We start from the raw sequence: 25,283 nt of genomic DNA on the forward strand, positions 1-25,283 counted from the left end.
ACCTTCCGTTGTTTTTGGTGTCTGTCCCCAGTGGCTAACGTTGGTTCAGGGGGTTGTGTAGGCTTCCCGGTAGAGGAGACTCGTGCCTGTGTTCTGGTGGATCTTGTCTTTCTGGTGGGCAGGACTGCGTCTTACTCTTCCGCCATCTTGAAGCTCCTCCTCTCCCAGGTGAAATTTCTATGAATTATTGACTTTTATCTAAGGATATGAACGTTTTAGTGATTATTAAAATCAATTTATAAGTTGCTTTCTCTTCAGGCTATACCAAAACACACTGAAATAGAACTTAGGCAAATATCAGCTTCATATAAAGGCCCTGAGAGTGTTTGTGCAGGGAGAGTGCTGTCAGTCAGTGGTAACAGATTTCTCATTAGTTAGTCAGAAAGGATGTGGGAATCTACATTATTCAAATTACCATGTTGGGTACTTTAATGAGAAGAAATAAATAGGATGCATAGTCTCTGTCATTACCACCTCGTTGGGAAGACCAAACTTATTTTATTAAATGACTCTACTTAAAGCACTGTCCAAGATTGTGCAATGTGGAGTGGGTGGGAAGTAAGGGTGAGCTTGATAAGAAATCGGGCAGTGATCCTTAGCCATAAGGAATCTGCCATGTAGTTGGTTAAGTGGATCAATGGAGTGATAAATACTCCTTATGGTTACAAATGAGCTTCCTGTAAACTTCCTAAATTGCAAGTTTCCAAGATAGTGAACTTTCATCTTTCGTAGGCCATCCTATTGATTTTATCTGATTAAGGAAAATTGCCTTAAATTTGGGTTTGGAATCACTATTGGTGAGGAAAATACTGGGCCTCTGTAACCATGAGATTTTGCTTCGTTGAAAAGCTATCAGATGCTTAATAAGTGTTCCTAGTTGGTGATGAAGATGTTAGTGATTCTTCTAAAGTGAAAGGGTTAAACCTTCTTTAAGTTTTAAAAGGTTACATCCAGTAAGGATGGGGAAGCCCAGGTTCTGGGATAGCCTATTCAGGTATTGTCATGCAGAGTTGTAAGAACAATGGCAAAGGTTAAGGAGCTGGTAAGGAGAAGGGAAAGAAAAGGAAGTTTGATTTAAGGGGTCTATACAAGAGGCATGATGTTCTTCACCATGAGATGAGGCATTAGTAGCATCATAGGCTTCTTAGGATGCTGAGGAGGCTCTGCAAAGACTAAAAACCTTGAGGAAACATACTTTGAACCTTTACTATAAATAGGCCTGGCCAAGTCTCCCTCCAGAGAGAAACAAGATTATCCCAGCAGAGTCAACTAAGAAGCAGACTCTTTTTACTGGAGTATGTACCCAAAACATGATTGATTTGCCTGCCATTCATTCATTTGTCTAACAAATGCTTATTGAATTCCCACACGTACACTCTTCTAGGTTCTGAGAATACCGAATGGGACATGGCAGACAAACCCTTTCTATTACCATGATGACATTTAAACTAATCGTTGTAATAAGTTTGTGATGAGAGTAATGCTAGGGAAGTACAGGATGATGTAGCTACAAATATCAAGTGATCCTGATGTTGTCTAGGGGATCAGGAAATGGCTCCATAAGGATGTCTAATTTAGGATGAGTAAAAAATATCCCAGAGAAGGACAGGGAATCAGTATCCTGGACAGAGCAAATAATAACTAATGAATGAAGGAAGGAAAAGAAAAAGTGGCGTATTTGAGGAAATAAAAGAAATGTTCAGGATGGGCCCAAAGAGTAGACTTTGAGAGGGTTGGGGGTTAGAAATGAAGCTGAAACAGTACGTAAGCCCTAGAACATATGAGCCACTTTAAAGAGTTCGGACTAAGTGAAATGGGAATCAATTGAATAGTTTTATGCAGTGGAAAATACTTGATTGATTTATGTTTATTAAGGGGCACTCTGGCTGCTGTGTGAATGCATTTAAGGGAGATGGACTTAAGTCAGCAAGACTGGTTAGGAAGCTGCTGAAATAATATAGATGAGACAAAATGGTGGACTGGACTATAGTTTTAGCAATGGGAATGGAGAGAAGTGAAAGGAATTGAGAGAAAAAAGGTAAATCAGCAAGACTTTGGGTTGATTTGATAAGACTGGGTGAGAGGAAGAATAAAGGATTATACTGAAGTTCCACTTGGGAAACTTAGTGGTTAATGGTGTTATTCACTGTGATAAAAAAAATTAAGTAAGAATAGGTTTAAGAAGTTAAAAGATTTCATTTGGAGAAGTGCTGAGCTTGAGATGGCCAGGAGTCATCTTAAGTGAAGATGTTTCATAAGCAGTCAGTTGTATAGATACAGAATTCAGTAGGGAGACTTGACCTAGAAATATGTATTTGAGACTCATCAGCAAATAGACAGTAATAGAAATAATTGAAGGGATATGGTTATCTAGGGAAAATGAGAAGAATAGAAGCCTGAGGGACAAAGGTAGTGAAGAGGAGGGTGAAAGAAAATGATCCCATGAGGTTGATGGAAAAGAATTAACTTGAATGGTTAAAAAAAAAAAGCCACCATGAAAATGTACTGATTTGGAAATTAAGAGCAAAGACTGATTGGGAGTCATCATCAATGCCATTTGCAGCTGTAAAGATCAGGCAAAAGAAGGACAGAGAATGGTGCACTGAATTTAGTGACAAGGATGAGAGCATTTCCAGTAGCATTTAGAAGGCAAGCGGCTGTTTGTAGCACTCCATTTTCTTCCTTTTCTTGTAAATCAGATCACTGGGCTGTGAGAATTATGTGAAAGTTAAGAATACATGGAATACAGAGGAAGACCTCTTTTTTGAGTCAAGTGCATGAGCTATCACCATCACATTCATGGTGATCCTTTAGGAGCTATTTCTGCTCACTTTGGAGTCCTCAGCTTTGTTATTGCTAAGTGGTGTAGATTTGCTTAGTTTTAGGGAGATGACATACTATTTGAATAAACTGTTGAAAGATTTTTTTTTTAAATCCAACAAAACAAACATGTTTTAATGCATAAGGATTCATTTTAATTATCCACAAGCATTAATGTTTCAATTGAGAAAAATATTTACTTATATAAATTTGATGTTCTCTGGACCTTATTTTTTAATGTCTTAGAAAACAAGAAAGCACCTTCAGAGTTTGAATATACAGTTTTATCACCATTCAAAGATACGAGTCTGTGCTTTAGGATACTATGTGCTATTTGATGAATAATGACTACATTGGTATAGGCAATTCTCTAAGGTCATGAATTTTTTTAAGAAAAGGGAATAAATAATTCTTCTTTACTTTGATGGCCTTGGTTTAGTTTTTGAGGGACTCTATTTTTCTCTTTTTTTTCTTTTTTTTTTCAAGCTTTGAGTTTGAGTGGCTATGTTCTTGAAGTCTTGTATCATGAAGAATAGTAGAAAAATAAGGCACAATAGAGAGGGAATAGATAGCATTATTGATTTAGATAAGTAGTCCTAGTGCATATTTTTATGAGTAAATTTTCATTCTTTCCAGTATGTTTAGGAAATTATGGCAGTGGATCCTCACCCTAATATAACCTGCTATAGAGTGGATTTCCACATAATGTGAATTTGCCTTGAACTCCTCCTAAAGATATTTAGTCTTTAGAGTTAATAAGATTTTACTGGTGAGGAAAAATAATATGTCGTAGTTAAACCTCCAAGTTTGAATCCTGGCTCCTGGCTCTACCACATGTGCATTGTGTGTCTTAAGTTTTTTAACCTCTCTAGTCTAAGCTTCTTCTGTGAAAAATAGAATCTTCCCCAGAGAGTTGTTGTAAAGATTAAGTAAGTTAATATTTTTAAAAGAGCAATGCCTAGAACATAGTAGGCACTATCTATGCATACAAGATTTTACTCAGTCTCATTACATAGACCTGTATTAATAATGAGAATCCTTTTTATTATGAGTTATATATGTTTATTGAGTGGTACAATGAATTCATTATTATATTTTACAGTATTATTCCAGTTGTAATAATGAGTAAACATGAACACTGTCTTGCGTTGACCTTCATTTGACTGATGAAATACATCATTCAATGTATCTGGCCAGGATGATTGTTCAGCTGTATTTTTTATGTATGTCTTCAACATTCTCAAAACACCTCATGCTTTAAAGATCTCCAGAACTCTGAGTTTAGGCAATCTGTAGCACTTCTGGTGAGAATTTCAGAGACCTCAGGCCATGCTGCCACTGGGTGCCTAGAACCTGTGAGTAATATTCCAGGGAGAAGTGTCCCATTTTTTCAATTTTATATCACTTATTCTGTATCTGGTATTCTCCTGTAAGCTCTTTAAGTACCTTTGGCAAGCCATATCATCGTCACCAGCCTCATCATCATAATTACTAATTGTGTAGTCCTTTATATTTTAAGAACACAGACCCCCACACATGTACACACACACACGCACACACACACATGCACACACACAATACTTGTTTCTCCTGTGAAATAGATTGTTATGACCTTATTTTATAGATAAGGAATCTGAAACTCAAAAAAGGTTAAATTGCTTGCTTGTAGGCACACAGGTAAGTGACAGAGCTGGAACTGGAGGCTTCTTCCCACCTCCTGCTAACCCCTCTTCCCTCTGTTTTCTGACATTTTCAGCTGCAGCCCTATGACCTCCAGAGATTGCCTTTCCACCCTTGGAAACTCCAGAGAAATTAGAAAAAAAAATGTCCCCAAAAGTGGTATTCTACCAGCCTCTGCCAGAGCTTGAGTGCAATTAAAGATAAGAAAGTAGAGTTATGGATTAAGACAAGTCTGAGCTTTCCTTGCATTTAGCCTTTTCCTAATTTGCAGGAATCACTAATTTGTGGAAACACCTGGCTCTACAGAAAGCTGTGTGTGTGTCATTAGTGCAACCTGAGAGATCATGGTGACTTCGTGAAACCTGCGTCTGGAGAAAAATCAGATCAAGTCTAAGGAAGGTTTTCATTCTTCCTCCAATTTATCATGACCAGTTAAATTTCAAATTGCAATAGAGAGATGATTAAAATTTCTAAAGAATTTTCTATGCAGGTGCCATGATCTAGTGCTTTTTGCTGTGAAAGACAGAGGTTCCCTAAGTGTGCAGAAAGAGGAAATAGTGGGGTGACTGGGAGCCCAGAATCTGAAAACAGTAGGGGTTAGATGGAAATTTCACAGTGTCCTCAAAATCTGAAAATATACATGTCTTTTGACCCGGTGTTTCCACTTCTAGTAATACTTGAACACATCAGCAAGGGTATGGTTATAAGAATGTTCACTGAAGTATTATTTTCCGTAGCAAAAACAAACAAACAAACAAACAAAAACCAAATCCATATTCATCAATAGGGGCATGCCACATCCCTTATCCTGTGGAATGCTAGGCAGCTGGTAGAAACTACGAGGTAGTATAATGAGTACTAAATGGGAAAAATGACTAAAATTGGTTAAGTGGGAAAAAAAGCCATTTGCAAAACAATGTGGTTAATGTAAGACCATTTTTGCAAAAATATTAGTGATCATCAAAATGGAGGAGGAATAAAGTAAGGTTAGCATAGAGAAGAAAAACAAGTGGTAGTATGTGTGCTACACTGTGCCTCATTGTTATCATTGAGATGTGAGATTACAGAGAACATGAATTTGGGGGCATATATTCATTCATTTTACAGGTATTTCTTAGAAGTCAGCTACATACCACGTACTGTCTAGGTGCTGAGGATATTCATAGAACTTACATCCTAATTGGAGGAGATAGAAAATTAGCAAATAAATGTATTAACATTTGAATTTTGGATAAGCAAAGTCTATTATTATTAACAATAAGAAGATTTTTTATTGAAGTATAGTTGATTTACAATGTTTGTGTTAGTTTCAGGTGTACAGCAAAGTGATCCAGTTATACATATATATATATCTATTCTTTTTCAGATTCTTTTCTTTTATAGGTTATTATAAAATATTGAGTATAATTCCCTGTGCTATATAATAAGTCCTTGTTGGTTATCTATTTCATATATAGTAGTGTGTATCTGTTAATCCCAAACTCCTAATTTATCCTTCCCACCTTCTTGTTTTCTATGTCTGTGGATCTATTTCTGTTTTGTAAATAAGTTCATTTGTATCATTTTTTAAGATTTCACTTATAAGCAATATCATATGATATTTGTCTTTGGCTTACTTAGCATAATAACCTCTAGGTCCATTCATATTGCTGAAAATAGCATTATTTAGTTCATTTTTATGGCTGAGTAATATTCCATTGTATATATGTGTGTATATATGTATATACATGTACACATATATGTGTGTATATATGTATATGTGTATATACACACACACACACCACATCTAATAAGATATTTTTAAGATAAAAATATGAGAAGACCATTACCAAAGAAAAGGGGAGGCAGATCCTATGAAGGTCAGTGGCCTTTCTGGAGGTAAAAGTTTGGTAACCAAAACAAAGCTAATGGAAGCAATTCAACAAGTGGTTGATCTCCAAAATATACAAACAGCTCATGCACTCAATATCAAAAAAGCAAACAACACAATCAAAAATGGGCAGAAGACCTAAAGAAACATTTCTCCAAAGAAGATATACAGATAGCTAAAAAGCACATGAAAAGAGGCTCAACTTCACTAATTATTAGAGAAAGGCAAATCAAAACTACAATGAGGTATCACCTCACACCAGTCAGAATGGCCATCATCAAAAAATCTACAAACAATAAATGCTGGAGAGGGTGTGGATAAAAGGGAACCCTCCTACACTGTTGGTGGGAATGTAAATTGGTGCAGCCACTATGGAGAACAGTATGGAGGTTCCTTGAAAAACTAAAAATAGAGTTACCATATGATCCAGCAATCCCACTCCTGGGCATATATGTGGAGAAAACCATAATTCAAAAAAATACATGACCCCAGTGTTCGTTGCAGCACTATTTACAATAGCCAAGACATGGAAGCAACCTAAATGTCCATCAACAGAGGAATGGATAAAGAAGATGTGGTACATATATTCAATGGAATATTACTCAGCCATAAAAAAGAATGAAATAATGCCATTTGCAGCAACATGGATGGACCTAGAGATTGTCGTACTGAGTGAAGTAAGTCAACAGAGAAAGACAAATATCATATGATTTCGCTTATATGTGGAATCTTAAAGAAATGGTACAAATGAACTTATTAACAAAACAGAAAGAGAGTCACAGATGTAGAAAACAAACTTATGGTTACCAAGGGGGAAGGGGAGGAGGGATAAATTGGGAGTTTGCGATTGACATATACACACTATGATATATAAAACAGATAACTAATAAGAACCTACTGTGTAGCACAGGGAACTCTACTCAGTACTCTGTAATGACCTATATGGGAAAAGAATCTAAAAAAGACTGGATATATGTATATGTATAACTGATTCACTTTGCTGTACAGCAGAAACTAACACAACATTGTAAATCAACTATACCAATAAAAATCAATTAAAAAAAAAATAGACCTAATTTTAGGTCCATCAGTTCTGACAGTGCCTCCAGAATTGAGGCATGATTGAGGGGCTTACTCAGATGGATGTCCTTTAAGTAAGTGATTATTTCTCATTACCCACTTGTATATAGGAGGAAATTGAATATAGTAGTTGATTCTTATACTTTTCACAGACATTTATTTAAACAAAAATGTAGATTCTTAGCTGTTCCCTTTATACTATTAACCTTACTACTAAGATAAGCTCATCATAGAAAACAGTATATTAGTATTTGTCCTTTTTACACTTAGAAAATTATGAATTCTCAAATGGAACAGATTAATTCCTCTTTAATAAAATCATTGGTAAAGTGGGAATAAAACTCAGAGGAAATGTTTAGTTTTTCATCAATAATTACTGTTTTATTTTATTTTATTTTTTTAACATCTTTATTGGAGTATAATTGCTTTACAATGGTGTGTTAGTTTCTGCTTTATAACAAAGTGAATCAGCTATACATATACATATATCCCCATATCTCCTCCCTATCCCACCCCTCTAGGTGGTCACAAAGCACCGAGCTGATCTCCCTGTGCTATGCGGCTGCTTCCCACTAGCTACCTATTTTACATTTGGTAGTGTATATATGTCCACGCCACACTCTCACTTCGTCCCAACTTACCCTTCCCACTCCCTGTGTGCTAAAGTCCATTCTTCACGTCTGCGTCTTTATTCCGGTCCTGCCCCTAGGTTCTTCTGAACCTTTTTTTTTTTTTTTAGATTGATATACATGTGGTAGCATACAGTATTTGTTTTTCTCTTTCAGACTTAGTTCACTCTGTATGACAGACTGTATGTCCATCCATCTCACTATAAATAACTCAATTTCGTTTCTTTTTATGGCTGAGTAATATTCCATTGTATATATGTGCCACATCTTTATCCATTCATCTGTTGATGAACACTTAGGTTGCTTCCATGTCCTGGCTATTGTAAATAGAGCTGCAATGAACATTATGGTACAGAACTCTTTTTGAATTATGGTTTTCTTAGGGTATATGCCCAGGAGTGGGATTGCTGGGTCATATGGTAGGTCTATTTTTAGTTTTCTAAGGAACCTCCATACTGTTCTCTATAGTGGCTGTATCAATTTACATTCCCACCAACAGTGCAAGAGGGTTCCCTTTTCTCCACACCCTCTCCAGCATATATTGTTTGTAGATTTTTTGAGGATGGCCATTCTGACTGGTGTGAGGTGATACCTCATTGTAGTTTTGATTTGCATTTCTCTGATGATTAGTGATGTTTAGCGTCCTTTCATGTGTTTGTTGGCAATGTGTATATCTTCTTTGGAGAAATGTCTATTTAGCTCTTCTGCCCATTTTTGGATTGGGTTGTTTGTTTTTTTTGATATTGAGCTGCATGAGCTGCTTGTAAATTTTGGAGATTAATCCTTTGTCACTTGCTTCATTTGTAAATATTTTCTCCCATTCTGAGGGTTGTCTTTTTGTCTCATTTATGGTTTCCTTTGCTGTGCAAAAGCTTTAAGTTTCATTAGGTCCCATTTGTTTATTTTTGGTTTTATTTCCATTTCTCTACGAGGTAGGTCAAAAAGGATCTTGCTGTGATTTATGTCATAGAGTATTCTGCCTGTGTTTTCCTCTAAAAGTTTTATACTGTCTGGCCTTAAATTTAGGTCCTTAATCCATTCTGAGTTTCTTTTTGTGTATGGTGTTAGGGAGTGTTCTAATTTCATTCTTTTACATGTAGCTGTCCAGTTTTCCCAGCACCACTCATTGAAGAGGCTGTCTTTTCTCCATGGTATATTCTTGCCTCCTTTATCAAAAATAAGGTGACCATATGTGTGTGGGTTTATCTCTGGGCTTTCTTTCCTGTTCCATTGATCTATATTTCTGTTTTTGTGCCAGTACCATACTATCTTGATTACTGTAGCTTTGTGTTATAGTCTGAAGTCTGGGAGCCTGATTCCTCCAGCTCCATTTTTCTTTGTCAAGATTTCTTTGGCTCTTCGGGGTCTTTTGTGTTTCCATACAAATTGCAAAATATTTTGTTCTAGTTCTGTGAAAAATGCCATTGGTAGTTTGATAGGGATTGCATTGAATCTGTAGATTGCTTTTGGTAGTATAGTCATTTTCACAATGTTGATTCTTCCAATCCAAGAACATGGTATATCTCTCCATCTGTTTGTATCATCTTTAATTTCTTTCATCAGTGTCTTATAGTTTTCTGCATACAGGTCTTTTGTCTCCTTAGGTAGATTTATTCCTAGATATTTTATTCTTTCTGTTGCAATGGTAAATGGGAGTGTTTCCTTAATTTCTCTTTCAGATTTTTCATCATTAGTGTATAGGAATGCAAGAGATTTCTGTGCATTAATTTTGTACCCTGCTACTTTACCAAATTCATTGATTAGCTCTAGTAGTTTTCTGGTAGCATCTTTAGGATCCTCTATGTATAGTATCATGTTATCTGCAAACAGTGACAGCTTTACTTCTTTTCCGATTTGTATTCCTTTTATTTCTTTTTCTTCTCTGATTGCTCTGGCTAAAACTTCCAAAACAATGTTGAATATTAGTGGTGAGAGTGGACAACCTTGTCTTGTTCCTGATCTTAGAGGAAATGGTTTCAGTTTTTCACCACTGAGAATGATGTTGGCTGTGGGTTTGCCATATATGGCCTTTATTATGTTGAGGTAAGTTCCCTCTATGTGTACTTTCTGGAGGGTTTTTATCATAAATGGGTGTTGAATTTTGTCGAAAGCTTTTTCTCCATCTATTGAGATGATCATATGGTTTTTCTCCTTCATTTGTTAATTGATTGATTTGCGTATGTTGATTGATTTGCGTATATTGAAGAATCCTTGCATTCCTGGGATAAACCCCACTTGATCATGGTGTATGATCCTTTTAATGTGCTGTTGGATTCTGTTTGCTAGTATTTTGTTGAGGATTTTTGCATCTATGTTCATCAGTGATATTGGCCTATAGTTTTCTTTCTTTGTGACATCTTTGTCTGGTTTTGGTATCAGGGTGATGGTGGCCTCGTAGATTGAGTTTGGGAGTGATCCTCCCTCTGCTATATTTTGGAAGAGTTTGAGAAGGATAGGTGTTAGCTCTTCTGTAAATGTTTGATAGAATTCGCCTATGAAGCCATCTGGTCCTGGGCTTTTGTTTGTTGGAAGATTTTTAATCACAATCTCAATTTCAGTGCTTGTGATTGGTCTGTTTATATTTTCTATTTCTTCCTGGTTCAGTCTCGGAAGGTTGTGCTTTTCTAAGAATGTGTCCATTTCTTACAGGTTGTCCATTTTACTGGCATATAGTTGCTTGTAGTAATCTCTCATGATCCTTTGTATTTCTGCAGTGTCAGTTGTTACTTCTCCTTTTTCATTTCTAATTCTATTGATTTGAGTCTTCTCCCTTTTTTTCTTGATGAGTCTGGCTAATGGTTTATCAATTTTGTTTATCTTCTCAAAGAACCAGCTTTTAGTTTTATTGACCTTTGCTAATGTTTCCTTCATTTCTTTTTCATTTATTCCTGATCTGATCTTTATGATTTCTTTCCTTAACTTTGGGGTTTTTTTGGTTCTTCTTTCTCTAATTGATTTAGGTGTAAGGTTAGGTTGTTTATTTGAGTTGTTTCTTGTCTCTTGAGGTAGGATTGTTTTGCTATAAACTTCCCTTTTATAACTGCTTTTGTAGCATCCCATAGGTTTTCGGTCATCCTGTTTTCATTTTCATTTGTTTCTAGGTATTTTTTGATTTCCTCTTTGATTTCTTCAGTGATCTCTTGGCTATTTAGTACTGTGTTGTTTAGTCTCCATGTGTTTGTATTTTTTACAGATTTTTTCCTGTAATTGATACTTAGTCTCATAGCATTGTGGTTGGAAAAGATACTTGATATGATTTAAATTTTCTTATATTTACCAAGGCTTGATTTGTGACCCAAGATATGATCTATCCTGGAGAATGTTCCATGAGCACTTGGGAAGAAAGTGTATTCTGTTGTTTTTGGATGGAATGTCCTATAAATATCAATTAAGTCCATCTTGTTTAATGTATCATTTAAAGCTTGTGTTTCCTTATTTATTTTCATTTGGATGATCTGTCCATAGGGGAAAGTGGGGTGTTAAAGTCCCCTACTGTGATTGTGTTACTGTCGATTTCCCCTTTTATGACTCTTAGCATTTGCCTTAGGTATTGAGGTGCTCCTATGTTGGGTGCATAAATATTTAAAATTGTTATATCTTCTTCTTGGATTGATCCCTTCATCATTATGTAGTGTTCTTCTTTGTCTCTTGTAATAGTCTTTGTTTTAAAGTCTATTTTGTCTGATATGAGAATTGCTACTCCAGTTTTCTTTTGATTTCCATTTGCATGGAATATCTTTTTCCATCCCCTCACTTTCAGTCTGTATGTGTCCCTAGGTCTGAAGTGGGTCTCTTGTAGACAGCATATGTATGGGTCTTGTTTTTGTATCCATTCAGCCAGTCTATGTCTTTTGGTTGGAGCATTTAATCCATTTACATTTAAGGTAGTAATCGATATGTATGTTCCTATTACCATTTTCTTAATTGTTTTGGGTTTGTTATGGTAGGTCTTTTCCTTCTCTTGTGTTTCCTGCCTAGAGAAGTTCCTTTAGCATTTGTTGTAAGCTGGTTTGGTGGTGCTGAATTCTCTTAGCTTTTGCTTGTCTGTAAAGATTTTAATTTCTCTGTCGAATCTGAATGAGATCCTTGCTGGGTAGAGTAATCTTGGTTGTAGGTTTTTCCCTTTCATCCCTTTAAATATGTCCTGCCACTCCCTTTTGGCTTGCAGAGTTTCTGCTGAAAGATCAGCTGTTAACCTTATGGGAATTCCCTTGTATGTTATTATTTTCTTTTCCCTTGCTGCTTTTAATATTTTTTCTTTGTATTTAATTTTTGATAGTTTGATTAATATGTGTCTTGGCGTGTTTCTCCTTGGATTTATCCTGTATGGAACTCTCTGCGCTTCCTGGGCTTGATTATCTCCTTTCCCATATTATGGAAGTTTTCAACTATAATCTCTTCAAATATCTTCTCAGTCCCTTTCTTTTTCTCTTCTTCTTCTGGGACCCCTATAATTCGAATGTTGGTGCGTTTAATGTTGTCCCAGAGGTCTCTGAGCTGTCCTGAATTCTTTTCATTCTTTTTTCTTTATTCTGCTCTGCAGGAGTTATTTCCACTATTTTATCTTCCAGGTCACTTATCCGTTCTTCTGCCTCAGTTATTCTGCTATTGATTCCTTCTAGAGAATTTAAAATTTCATTTATTGTGTTATTCATCATTGTTTGTTTGCTTTTTAATTCTTGTAGGTCCTTGTTAAACATTTCTTGCGTTTTCTCCATTCTATTTCCAAGATTTTGGATCATCTTTACTCTCATTACTCTGAATTCTTTTTCAAGTGGACTGCCTATTTCCTCTTCATTTGTTTTGGTCTGATGGGTTTTTACCTTGCTCCTTCATCTGTTGTGTTTTTCTCTGTCTTCTCATTTTGCTTAACTTACTGTGTTTGGGGTCTCCTTTTTGCAGGCTGCCGTTTTGTAGTTCCCATTGTTTATGGTGTCTGCCCTCAGTGCCTAAGATTGGTTTAATGGGTTGTGTAGGCTTCCTGGTGGAGGGAACTGGGGCCTGTGTTCTGGTGGATGAGGCTGGGTCTTTTCTTTCTGGTGGGCAGGACTGCATCCGGTGGTGTGTTTTGGGGTGCCTGTGACCTTATTATGATTTCAGGCAGCCTCTCTGCTAATGGGTGGGTTTGTGTTCCTGTCTTGCTAGTTGTTTGGCATAGGGTGTCCAGCACTGTTGCTTGCTGGTCGTTGAGTGGAGCTGGGTCTTAACGTTGAGATGGAGATCTCTGGGAGAGCTTTTGCCATTTGATATTATGTGGAGCTGGGAGGTCTTTGGTGGACCAGTGTCCTGAACTCGGCTCTCCCACCTCAGTGGCACAGGCCTGACACCTGGCTGGAGCACCAAGACCCTGTCAGCCACACAGCTCAGAAGAAAAGTGAGAAAAAATGAATGAAAAAATGAAAGAAAAAAATAAAATAAAGTTATTAAATTAAAAAAATTATTAAAAGTAAAAACAAATTAAAAAGTAATAAAAAAAAAAGAAAGAAGAGAGCAACCAAACCAAAAACAAATCCACCAATGATAACGAGTGCTAAAAAGTATACTAAAAAACAAAAACAAAAACAAAAACGGACAGACAGAATCCTAGGACAAATGGTAAAAGCAAAGCTATACAGGCAAAATCACACAAAGAAGCATACATAAACACACTCACAAAAAGAGAAAAGGGAAAAAAATATATATATATCTATATATATAAAAGGAAGGGAGCAACCAAATCAATAAACAAATCTACCAAGGATAATAAACTCTAAATAGTAAACTAAGATAAACATAAAACCAAAAAACAAATTAGATACAGAAAGCAAACCCCAAGTCTACAGTGCTCCCAAAGTCCACCACCTCAATTTTGGGATAATTTGTTGTCTATTCAGGTATTCCAGTGATGCAGAGTACATCAAGTTGATTGTGGAGATTTAATCCTCTGCTCCTGAGTCTGCTGGGAGAAATTTCCATTTCTCTTCTTTGTTCGCACAGCTCCCGGGGTTCAGCTTTGGATTTGGACCTGCCTCTGCATGTAGGTCGCGTGAGGGCATCTGTTCTTCACTCAAACAGGATGGGGTTAAAGTAACAGCTGATTAGGGGGCTCTGGCTCACTCAGGCCACGGGGGAGGGAGGGGTACGGAATGTGGGGTGAGCCTGCAGCAGCCGAGGCTGGCGTGATGTTGCAACAGCCTGAGGCACGCCGTGTGTTCTCCCGGGGAAGTTGTCTCTGGATCATGGGACCCTGGCAGTGGCGAGTTGCACAGGCTCCCGGGAGGGGAGGTGTGGATAGTGACCTGTGCTTGCACACAGGTTTCTTGGTGGCTGCAGGAGCAGCCTTAGCGTCTCATGCCCGTCTCTGGTGTCCGCGCGGATAGTTGTGGCTCGTGCCCATCTCTGGAGCTCGTTTAGGCAGCGCTCTGAATCCCCTCTCCTCGCACACCCCGAAACAATGGTCTCTTGCCTCTTAGGCATGTCCATACTTTTTCTGGACTCCCTCCTGGCTAGCTGTGGCGCACTAGCCCCCTTCAGGCTGTGTTCACGCAGCCAACTCCAGTCCTCTCCCTGGGATCTGACCTCTGAAGCCCGAGCCTCAGCTCCCAGCCCCCACCTGTCCCAGCGGGTGAGCAGACAAGCCTCTCAGGCTGGTGAGTGGTGGTCAACACCAATCCTCTGTGCGGGAATCTCTCCAATTTGCCCTCTGCACCCCTGTTGCTGTGCTCTCCTCTGTGGCTCCGAAGCTCCCCCCACCACCCCCTGTCTCCGCCAGTGAAGGGGCTTCCTAGTGTGTGGAAACTTTTCCTCCTTCACAGCTCCCTCCCACTGGTGCAGGTCCTGTCCCTATTCTTTTGTCTCTGTTTTTTCTTTTTTCTTTTGCCCTACCGAGGTACGTGGGGCGTTTCTTGCCTTTTGGGAAGTCTGAGGTCTTGTGCCAGTGTTCAGTAGGTGTTCTGTAGGAGTTGTTCCACATGTAGATGTATTTCTGATGTACTTGTGGGGAAGAAGATGATCTCCACATCGTACTCCTCTGCCATCTTGAAGATCTCCTACTGTTTTACTTTAAACAGCAAATTTAACACGGCTCAGGGTTATCTGTTTGTACTATAAACTAGAAGAATTTAATAACATGTTGGACAATGATTAACTGTATTGTTCAAAACCATATTAATCAGGTTTTCTCTTTGTGTTTGTGCACCACCTTTAAGCAGGCTGCAATTTTCCGTCTTTAAAATTAAATTGGAACTGGTAGAGAAACAACTGAATCTCTTAACTGTTTATGTTAAAATATTATTTCGAAACTTTCTTGATAGTATTTACTTATTAATTCAATGCAATTCATCAAGTTTCTACTCAGTGCCTTCTCTATTCCAGACGCTACATGTTTTATATACACCAATAAATGTAGTATAGACTCCGAACTCAAGAATGCTTAGTCTAATCAAAAAGACAGCTAGGTAAATAGAAAAAGAATATCAACAGTTGGAGGGTTTATTTATAAGTGCATTTGGAGTGATTTAGCATTTTTTACCACTGATTGATACTGCCTATACTTTTCCAACCAGAGAGTCCCCCCAAAGCAGAATTAAAAATTCAATAATTGCTTTTAGAGCTAAGTACAGTAGACACAGTCCCTTATGGGAACAGAAAGAATCTTCAGGCTGAATCACTATAAATTTAGCTCTTCTTTCCCTGCGAGTTCCCTTTAAGTTGCCTCAGTGATTAAGGAATGCTTGATCTTGCCAGTTATGCATGCCACAAAGTTCTCATTTTTCCAGTTTGCTTTTTTCAGAACCAGACCCAGAAAACAAGCAATTATTTCTTGCTAGGTCAATACAAGTGGGAAGTAAAAGACCTTTATAAAATAAAAGTAGATCATCAAATGTGTGCATGTATGTGATTATGGATGGATGAGGATGAGTTGGTCTGCCATGTGCCGCCTTCTAAGGATATTTGAACAGTTTCCATACACACACATACACACACACACAAATTTATATCTATGACCGTCCGAGTGCATGTATACATCATGTTGAAGTAGATGTACATACATATGCTCTCTTATAAGTCAGATTTTTAGTATAAATATTTAGAACCTGACTTTGTCCGATCAAGCTGCTATAACAAAATACCACACACTGGGGATCTTATAAACAGCATTTATTTCTCACAGTTCTAGAGATTCAAGATCACAGTGCCAGCATGACAGAGTGAGGACTCTCTTCCTGGTTTGTAGACAGAACCTTCTTACTGTGTCCTCACATGGTGGAAGGGGTGAGGGATCTCTCTGGAACCTCTTTTGTAAGAGTGCTGATCTCATTCATGAAGGCTTTACTTCATGACTTAAGCACCTCCCTAAGGCCCCACCTACTAATATAATCACCTTTGCAGTTAGTATTTCAACATATGAATTTTCAGGAGACACCAACGTTCAGACTATAGCAGAAACCATCAGTTATATTTCGCACATCAAAATTTAAAACAAAAAGCAACAGAGGTAAAATAAAACAAAACAAAGCAGTAGTTATTTGCTTGCCAGGTTAAAAGGAGCCCATGTCACTTAAAAATTGAGTTCCGTGGAGCTCCCTAATCCGAGAGCAGAAGTGCTAGCAATAGGGAATGGGGGAGTTGTTCCACGTTAGGAGATTATTCTAAGAGATATCCTAGATTATTAAATTCTAGTTGGTTAAGAAAAAGATTATAAAGTTTCCCGTGGGATGGGTCATTATTCTATTTTAGGTCACTAAAGTGCAGATATAATTTTAAAGAGGTCGAAGAAAACATTATGCACATGCTTAGCACTTGGCAATGTCTTTTTCTTCAACCTCAAACAAAGGCCACAATGATAACTATACAGTGATAGGCTCTTGCAGTTGAAGTGCATTACCCAGCCATCCTGCTAGGTGTGTGCTGTGAAGATGCCTGTTCCACAGCTGAGGAAATGGCAGCTCAGACAGGTTAACTTCACTAATTCCACAAACATTCGTTGAGAAACTATTCCTTGGACTTAATCATTCTCCAAATGGGCCTCAAAATGAACTTGCCAGGCCTTGTTTATTTGCTTTCCCTGGAATCAGAAACAAAATATTTTATTGCTTATTTAGTAAATAGAGAATTCCTAAATGGCCAGTGTGGGGTTGGAGTCAAAGTTCTTGCACACACCATTTCTGCTCTCTAAAATCTCTGTTTATATCCTGAGCAAACAGCATCACTGCTATGAGAACCAACCAGGTCACCTGGGTTCACACTCCAGGCTCTTTTACTCTGTCTTGCTGCTTCTCCTATGTCTTACTGCCTTCTCTACATTCAAATACTTCTTTAAATTACAGATTAAAAAAGAAACAGAGCTTTAAAAAGTTAGAGATTGCCTTTTGGTCAGAACTTTCAATGACAGGATTTGTCTCCAAAAACAAGGGCATCTAGTACCTCTAATATAATTTGGTTAATAGAGTTTAAGCTCACAGATTCATTTTTAGAGTCATATCTATATAAAATGGAAGCTTGTTCCTCACAACTTGCCTAAGTACCTCAATTCTCAGACCTCTCATATTACAAAAGGCTACAATCTTCTTTTTAGAACCCCCAAATACAGTGATCAGAAGATAAAGCACACAAAACATTGACTGTCCTGTTGGTGTCTCTCTGTCTTTTCTCTGCGTGCACGTTCCAGGTGGGAGAGTTCAGAGCCCATGCTGCTGAGTGGACAGCCAATGTCACGGCCGAATTCAAGGAAACCAGGAGGCGGCTGAGCGTGGAGATTTACGACAAGTTCCAGCGTGCCACCTCCATAAAGCGGAAGCTGTCCGCAGAACTGGCTGGGAACCACAACCAGGAGCTGACTCCCTGTAGGAGGACCCTGTCAGTGAACCACCTCGCCAGCGAGAGGGATGTCTTGCCTCCCTTACTGAAAACTGAAAGTATCTATTTGAACGGATTGACGCCACACTGTGCAGGCGAGGAAATTGCTGTTATTGAGAACATTAAGTAGCCCTCTCTTTGAAGAGCCCTAGGCATAGCCATAGGTGAGGACTTCTATATGCTCTTTTTGACTGTTGTTGGTAGCGTTTTTTAAATTGTGCATGAGCTCCAAAAAGGAAAAAAAAAAAAAAAAATAGATACACCTATCATGGTCATCTACCATCAAGAGAATTTGAATTCTGAGCCAGCACTGTCTTTTTGATGATTCTTGTTGAATGGTCCACTTTCTTTGACCGGTGGAATAAAACAAGCAATGTCCGATGCCTTTTTGTGCCCAGACTGTTTTCCTCTCTCTTTTCCAAGTGTGCCAAAAGGCCTCAGAATGAATTATAAGTGTTTCCGGTGATAATGTAGCTTTGAGGGATCAGTCCTTAACTTTTCAGGGTCTACCTAACTGAGCCTAGATTATGGACCATTTATGGATGACAACATTTCTTTTTGTAAATGGCAAGAAATTCTTATGCAGCCTTTTACCTAAGAAATTTTCTGTCAGTGCCTTATCTTACGAAGAAACAGAACCTCTCTAGCTAATGTGTGGTTTCTCCTTCCCCGCCCCACCCCTAGGCTCAACTCCGCAGTCCTTTACCCCACAACTCCTGTTTGAATACCATACCTTGCTGGAAACAGTGTGTAAAATGACCGAAGTGATGATGCCCGAAGAAGGAATAGATGCCACATTAGATGGACATTGAAGCAACACTCAGAAACCCTAGCGTTAAAGGCACTGCAGAGAAATGAGGTGCAAAGACGGCCCCTCTGAGTATTTATTTGACTCAGGTACCAGTGGTACACATATACAGTGTAATTATTACCAGGCCAGTAAAATTGACTGCTCTCAATCAGTCCCTTTTTTCCTGGCAGTATTTAAAATTTATCATTTTTGACTAACTATATATACATCTTTTAACAGTGGAAGAAGAAAAGCCATATATATATATATATATATATATATATATCCATATATATACATAAATGATCTGACAAAACTATGAAAATGGATATTCTTGAAGGTGAATTTAGACAGTTGGTGTGAATTGCCATTTGGATGAAAAGAAGATAGTAAAACAATGTGTTACAAGCATTTGCTAATAAACATTGTACTGCCAGCATCTATTTGCTTTTTGATGTATGAAAAGCTCATATGATTTTCTTTCCTTGGGTGACTTTCGCCAGATGAGGGGAGGGAATGTAGGAGGCAGAGCTGGGCACAGTCCTAGCCTTCTGTGGGTGTACCTCTGGAGTTGTGGCTGGGTGTGAGAGCGGAGTTGAAACTGGGACCACTGTGATTTTGCACATGGAAAAATGCAGATTGCAGGCATAATTCATCTCTGACATTAGAGAAAAAGCTGTTATAGCACAATTTAAATCTTGAGAGTTTTTTTTTTTTTTTAAAGATAGTAAAGGCTGTTAATCCTCTTTAGTTTAATTTTATATCTTGCAACTCTTTGGATGTTTTCAAGATTCAGAAGAAATTCAGTAAAGGCACCTAGTAGATTGCTACTCTTTCTTTTATTTTCATACACAGATCTGCTGTACATTGTAAATATAATTTGTAAAATGCAGAAAGAAAATGATTTCCCTAAATATAATTGCAAAACATTACTTTTATTCTTGGGGGTCGGGGTGTATCTGAATAAGTGGCATTCAGATTAGGGTCTTAAAAAATAAACCCAGGATCTTAAAAAAAAAAACTTAATAGATGCTTATTTTCCAAAATTTAAATTTAAGCTAGAAATGTAAATATTCAGTTAACTTGTTGAAGGTACTTTTATAAAATTAAAAAATTCTAACCAAAATTTTAGAAAGTCAGGCTCTTTTAGAAGGAAAGCTACACCCATTTCCTCAATAACTGTTCTGAAAGTTCATATGGTGGAATGCACCATGTATAAACTGTGAATTGTATTGACAAATAAAGTTTGTAATTAAAGTCGGCATTTTCTGAGTCTCCTGCTTGCCGCTGAGGATTTAGAAGTGATTCTGGCTGCGCAGAACTCCAGAACTTCACTTTTCATGCTGAGTTTTTGTGGCTCCTTTGTTCACAGTATTCAAGAAATATTTTTGATGCAGTATTACTACCCTTGTTAAATACATGCAGATGTTCTTCTTGGTGGCTGTTAATCAAAAGTAAAATCCTGAAATTTCACTTTTAAAATATGATATTTTAAAGAGCACATAAATTCAAGATGGTTTCTATTAAATTATGTTATATCAATCAATATCTTAAATCATTGTTAGACCTTGTCTTGACACTGAAGTAATTGGAATGCTGAACATGGGCGCCTGAATATTTTTTGTAGGAAAAGTCAAACATCCTGGCAGTGTTGAAGCCTAAAGAAGGTAGTTGCCAACTAATCTTCTAAACCTCGTACCCCAAATATTTGGACTACATACCTTGTCAGTATCTTACATAAATTTATTTATTCATTCCCAGGCACCTTGATACTCAGTAAATATCCTAAAACTGATCCCCAGCATTATCCTTAAGATTGGGGAAAATCTAAGGAAACGTGCATGTATTATATCAATTTTATTTTTTCAAGTTTCATTTTGTTTACCTCTTGTGGAGAGAATATTGACAAAGGTTTGACATAGTCTATGAGTTTATTTTTTCAATGGACCAGTTTAAGAATGAGTAGTTTTGCCCTGAAGGCTATTTGGGAAAATAAAAAGTACCAAGCCCAGCAAGGATGAGGAACTGTCTGATCTGGAATCTTAGACATGGGTTCTAGACAAGGCTTTCTATCCACCTTACAACTAGTACATTTAAAATGACTGTTTTGGAGTTCTATTAATTTATTACATAAATCTATGTACTTTGCTACCATAGTTCATGTCACACTGCCTTTTTTTTCAATAATATTTCACTCTTGCAATACAGGAAAAAGTGAAACTTCTAAAGCCAAGAAGGAATTGAATAATTTGTCTTGGCTGTCAAAAAAAATGAGAGAAGGGTGTAAGGCTTGGTCTTTTTCTCAAATTCTAAGGAACATATGACATAAAAGGAGGACTAAATCCCACCTCACTTTGTATCAAAAAATCTGTTCTGTAGAATTCACTGATTCTGAAGGCCAGAAGTTCAGACTAAGAGAAATTTTACATGGAACACCAGAAAAAAATATTTAGACATTCTGAAGACTTGAGATAGCTATTTATGCCTAAGGACTATTTTTGTTTTCCTTTAAAAAAAAAGTTTGCTGTTCTAGTGAAATCATAACTTATTTGTGGTTTGCGTTCCTTATCAAAGTGTGAGTATAAATTTGCTTTTGTGTAAAGTAAAAGATGTCTCTATTTGAATACTCATAACTGCATTAAAATTAATATATGATTCTTGCTTCAGCATGACTTTACTTAAATGTTCTTTTCCAGAGAAACTTACTGGTCTTGCACATGTTCATCTGTTGGTTCTGAGATGGCATGGAGTAACCTGGTTACTTTTGGTAGAAACTTTTGGCAGTAACTTACTGTGGCTATCTTAATAAGGGGAAATCTTCATAACTCCACGGGCCTCCTTCATCCCACCCCACCTCAAAGGATTATACAGCTTTTGTTTCACACATGATACTTCCCCTCCCAGATCTCAGCTACCCCTTCCTAAAAGGGATTAGTTCCAATAACCAGGACTTTTGACTCTGCTCTTTTGTTTGACTCAACACCATTTGTTCACTAAGCCCCAGTTTTTACTATTTCTAATATTCATAAAACCATTTGTTATTTTCCTAGGATTAGCATTATAAAATATGTTCACTGTGTTATGCTTGTTTTCTTTTTATCTGTCATTCTTTTCCAAAGTACTTCTGTACATTCACCAAAGACTCACTGCCTGGTCTTTATTCTTTTTCTTTTGCCCTCTCAGATTGGATTTCTCTCTGAGCTTCATATTCATCTAGCTAACTCCAGTTGGATATCTCCATTTCTCAAAGGCACCTCAGCATAACTAAAAGACTCATTATCTTTCCCCAGACCTGGGTGGGCCTCCTTAGGTGTCACCTATTTCAGCAAATGGCATCACCATCCATTTGGTTGGGCAAGTCATCTTTGATGTCATCGACTCTCCTTCAACGCCATACCCACCTATCACCAAGACATATTGCCTTGCACCCTGAATGTGTCTTGAGTTTATACACAGCCATAACCTTTATCCAAGCCACCACCATAGCTCCCCCTTCTACTAACTGCTTTTGTTTCATTCTCTGCTCCAGATGAAAGAGTGGTCTTTTTCATATGCAAATCTGATGGTGTTACTGTCCAGTTTAAATCCACTAATTGTCCTTCATTTCTTTAGGAATAAGACCAGAATCCTTCAAATGGGCCTTCTTTTGGCCTCCCTTATACCATCCTCTCTGAGCTCATAGTGTATCACTCTCTACCTCTCTGTATCCCAGCCCCAGTGGATTTGTCTTTTTCCATGAAGTTATGCCTGGAATGCTTGCTCTCTTTTTCCTCCTCAACTTTTTTTCACCTAACAAAATCCTCCTCATTCTTCATAACTCAGCTTAAGTATCACTTTCTCTGATAAGCTTTCCCTGACTCCAATTCAGGTAACTTTATAATACACTCTATAAAACCCTGTTTATGATTAGATTCATCACTATTCCTCTTTATTATCTATCTTTCCCACTAGAATCTAACTCATTTGTTTTTGCTTACTAAAGTACTTTTATTTCCAAATACTAGCAAAGTACATATAGTAGGTGCTCAAAAAATACATGATGAATAAATGAATGGCGATAAAAACAGGGACTTAACTATTGTAACCATCTGAAGTATTGTAACCATCTGAAGTATAAATACCCCACATTTTCTCAGCTCTGCAAACATTTATCATGTGTCCTCTTCTACTGGCTTAGTAGTAAATAGGGTACAAATATTTCTCTTATTAACTGACAAGCTGGTACTAGTTACTCATTGTATATAAAAAAATCAAAACCAATTCTTCAACTAAGGAGACTTGCAGTTTGTCATTATACACTCTTACTTGTTCTAAACAAGGGTTTCATTATTTTCACTTTCAAATTTTGGCTTCCAGTAGATACTATCAAAGCTTTTCAATTATAATTTAATCCTGAAAATTTGTTTAGAAATTAAGTGTAAATCCTATTTACTAATACTAGGAAATGGGTGCCTTTTATTAGTAGAAAGCTAAATGCACATTTATTATCCTTACCAAATAAAATTCAGCTTTTTCATGCTTAAATTTATAAGCAGTCTGGGAAGAAATCCATTATTGGGTACATCTTGAACTGTATCCAACTGAGAGTATTAGTCACTTAACATGGTATAATTTTGAAATCAACTCTAGAGTAAACATTAGTTTTTATCCCATTGATGCCTGACTTTCGTAGATGGTATCTGTTTCTACACTATGCAATTAAGAAAGAGTATTGTGTAGACAATTTTTATCATACTACCTATTTTGTTTAAAAAACATTTTAGACTTTTAAATGTTATTGATATTAGACTGTATGTTTTTGGAGTTTTATTAAAAATTCTAAATGAGCATTAGTAAGTGGTACTGTCTGGTACAGATTCAAATTTTATCATTACCCAAGTATTTTAGAGTTGGAAAGATAGCATCAAGATACTATTAGGGTATCTATCTAACCCATTTTGTCTCTCAGGTGCAACAATTAAGAGTTTATGCATGCATTGAGAAAGTTTAATATTGCCAAGGTCTAGATATATGCAAACAGATTAGCCAAGTGTATGAATCTCTTCAGTGATTACTTTGTATGTGCAAAGAAAATATTACTCTGTTCATGGTTTACCAAGTTAACATTTTTCAAGAGCTTTTAATGTGCCAATCACTAGAAATACTAAGCCAATTAAATGTCTGCATTCTAGGAGATGGGAGGACACGGACATGCAGCACAGATGGAGGGAATGTCTCAGTACAGAGGAGCCCTGAACAAAAAGGCTCTTGCCTGTTTATGGTCCTGGAAGGCTGAGGCAGAAGGGAAGGGAGAAGGGCTAGCAGTGGAAAGTTACTGAATCAGAGTGGAGAAAAGTCCCTCAGTTGAGGCCCCAATAAGGAGGCCTCTGAATAGAGGTGCCTGAATCTGAGTGTTTGACTACAACTCTCTGCAGAAGATTCCAGTGCTCTGGCTGTGGGAAGGGCAGCTTCCACGACGACAACTGCCAGACAAAACCATGAAATTGCCTATGCTGGGGGCTGAAAGATCACACATAGCATTTTGGCCTGGAGCCAGACTCCTCAGAAAGAACTGTGATCCCTTTAGGAGTATTTTGCATTTGGCCGTAGGAAAGTCATTTCAAACCTTAAAATAGGGAGCGGTGTGAATAGATGTGTACTTCTAGAACAATCACTCTGGCAAAAGTGTGGAATAGATGCTGAGGGGAATGAGATGAGGAGTGTGGCAGGAAGTCCCTGAGAGAGAGATTTGGGTCTGAACCACACGAGGGTACTGGCTAGATGCGGGCTAGGAGGAAGGGGAGAAGGTTTTGAATTGAAGGCACCTGCTGGGTCACCGAAATGAAAACCCTCCATGGGCAGTTAGAATACTCAAATGAGTTCACGTCAGGGATCCTGGGAAGAGAAATGAATGTGGGAATCACTGACGTTAGAAGTCTGCACGTTGAAAATGAGAAGTTGATGTCACCACAGTCAATATTGTTAAATAAATTCCCCTTCTAAATATTAACCCAGTTTTAAATGTTATGTAGGTTAGGTGTATTTCAATGCAAGTCAGAACAATCCTCTCATATGAGTTAAATTAGAAGATCTGAGAACATGTTTTAGAAGATCTGAGAACATTTTCAACCTAAATGTTAATCAAGCATTACTTGTGGGCTGGTATTCTAGTAATTACTGTGTACATTTTCTTTGTGGTAAACAGTTTTTATCAGCAAAGCATATATATATATATATATATATATATATATATGTTTGTGTCTGTACTTTATTTTAGCCCTGCTTACACTACTTCATTTGGTTCTGTTAATTTTAACGTATGTTCCCAGGACATCTTCTCTTGTTAGAAAGGAGAAGTATAACTAAGTCGTCCATTAAAATAGAAAAACAGAAACGAAAACATACATGACAACTCTAGTGGACACTGTTGGTGTTAGTGGGCCAGTGGCCCCATCCCCAGCTCCTCTGAGTGTTGGATGATCCAGTTCACAGCCACCCACTTCTCTAGAAAGCAACCCTATGCAGATTAGAAGACACCTCAACCTTATGCAGCTCCAGCCCTTCCCCAATATGGGTGACCCACAGCCAGTAATTGACA

The 25,283-nt window shown here is 37.5% G+C and overlaps 1 protein-coding gene across 1 annotated transcript in view; it reads left to right on the plus strand.

Moving 5' to 3' along the window:
- KCNK2 (potassium two pore domain channel subfamily K member 2) overlaps nucleotides 1–18,046 on the plus strand; it is a 153,662-nt gene extending 135,616 nt beyond the window's left edge. The window contains exon 7 of the mRNA XM_061185607.1: nucleotides 17,729–18,046. Within this exon, the coding sequence (XP_061041590.1) occupies nucleotides 17,729–18,046 (318 nt within the window). The remainder of the gene's footprint in view (nucleotides 1–17,728) is intronic.
- Nucleotides 18,047–25,283: the final 7,237 nt, after the last annotated feature.

This window comes from Eubalaena glacialis, chromosome 3 (assembly GCF_028564815.1).
Source record: "Eubalaena glacialis isolate mEubGla1 chromosome 3, mEubGla1.1.hap2.+ XY, whole genome shotgun sequence".
Lineage (NCBI taxonomy): Eukaryota > Metazoa > Chordata > Mammalia > Artiodactyla > Balaenidae > Eubalaena > Eubalaena glacialis.